An 810-nucleotide genomic window follows, 5' to 3' on the forward strand; every position below is an offset into this window, starting at 1 on the left:
CTGGCCATGATTTTTCCCTTGCAGAAGGCCTGTCAGCTGCCTATCTCACAGTCATCAGCTATCTCTTGCATTATTAACTCTTCTTCTTTGAGAACGTTTTAAGATGATGTTTCATGTATTTTCCTTTGCAGTTCTCCCAAGAATGGTACTCTGGCAGCAGTACATGAGGTGCCCTGGGATAATCTGGCCATGAGAGTTTTGTGCCAGCAACATGTTGATGCTCTGTTGCTTAGCAAATAAGTCAAAATAGCAAATAAGCAAATTCCTAGTGTGAACTGAATTTCATACAGCTTTGCTATCTTAGAAGGCAGCTGGACTTTGTGGGCAGCCAAAGGGAGGTGTGGTTGTCTGTAAGCACGTGATACAATTAACACGTTTATTGTATGCCCTATGCATAAGTCATGAGTTTTTTTAACCATGGAAGACCAATAGAAATATTCTGCAGTGGTAGGAAATAAACAGCAGTGGTTTCAGAGGTGGCTTCTCTCTTTAGAACTTATGTTTTGTGATTTGATACTGCATAGTGCTGCACACTCTCTGTTCATTTCAACATCCACTATGATAGGACTGATTTTTTTCATGCTGTTTGACGCTTCTAGGTCTCCAAAGTTCTCATTCTAGGATCTGGGGGTCTGTCAATCGGTCAAGCAGGGGAATTTGATTACTCTGGATCCCAAGCTGTGAAAGCCATAAAGGTGAGAAGATACTCTGAAAATACTAACCTCATGTAATTTACTTTCCCTTCTCACAGCTAACTGATCATCCAGCTGGGACAGGGAAGCTGGTGAGAATAAATGACTGTAGGGCACT

The 810-nt window shown here is 41.7% G+C and overlaps 1 protein-coding gene across 1 annotated transcript in view; it reads left to right on the top strand.

Moving 5' to 3' along the window:
- CPS1 (carbamoyl-phosphate synthase 1, mitochondrial) overlaps positions 1–810 on the top strand; it is a 71,767-nt gene that overhangs the window by 6,718 nt on the left and 64,239 nt on the right. The window contains exon 7 of the mRNA XM_010141114.1: positions 600–695. Within this exon, the coding sequence (XP_010139416.1) occupies positions 600–695 (96 nt within the window). The remainder of the gene's footprint in view (positions 1–599; positions 696–810) is intronic.

The sequence above is a fragment of the Buceros rhinoceros genome, unplaced genomic scaffold, assembly GCF_000710305.1.
Source record: "Buceros rhinoceros silvestris isolate BGI_N320 unplaced genomic scaffold, ASM71030v1 scaffold12888, whole genome shotgun sequence".
Taxonomy (NCBI): Eukaryota; Metazoa; Chordata; class Aves; order Bucerotiformes; family Bucerotidae; genus Buceros; species Buceros rhinoceros.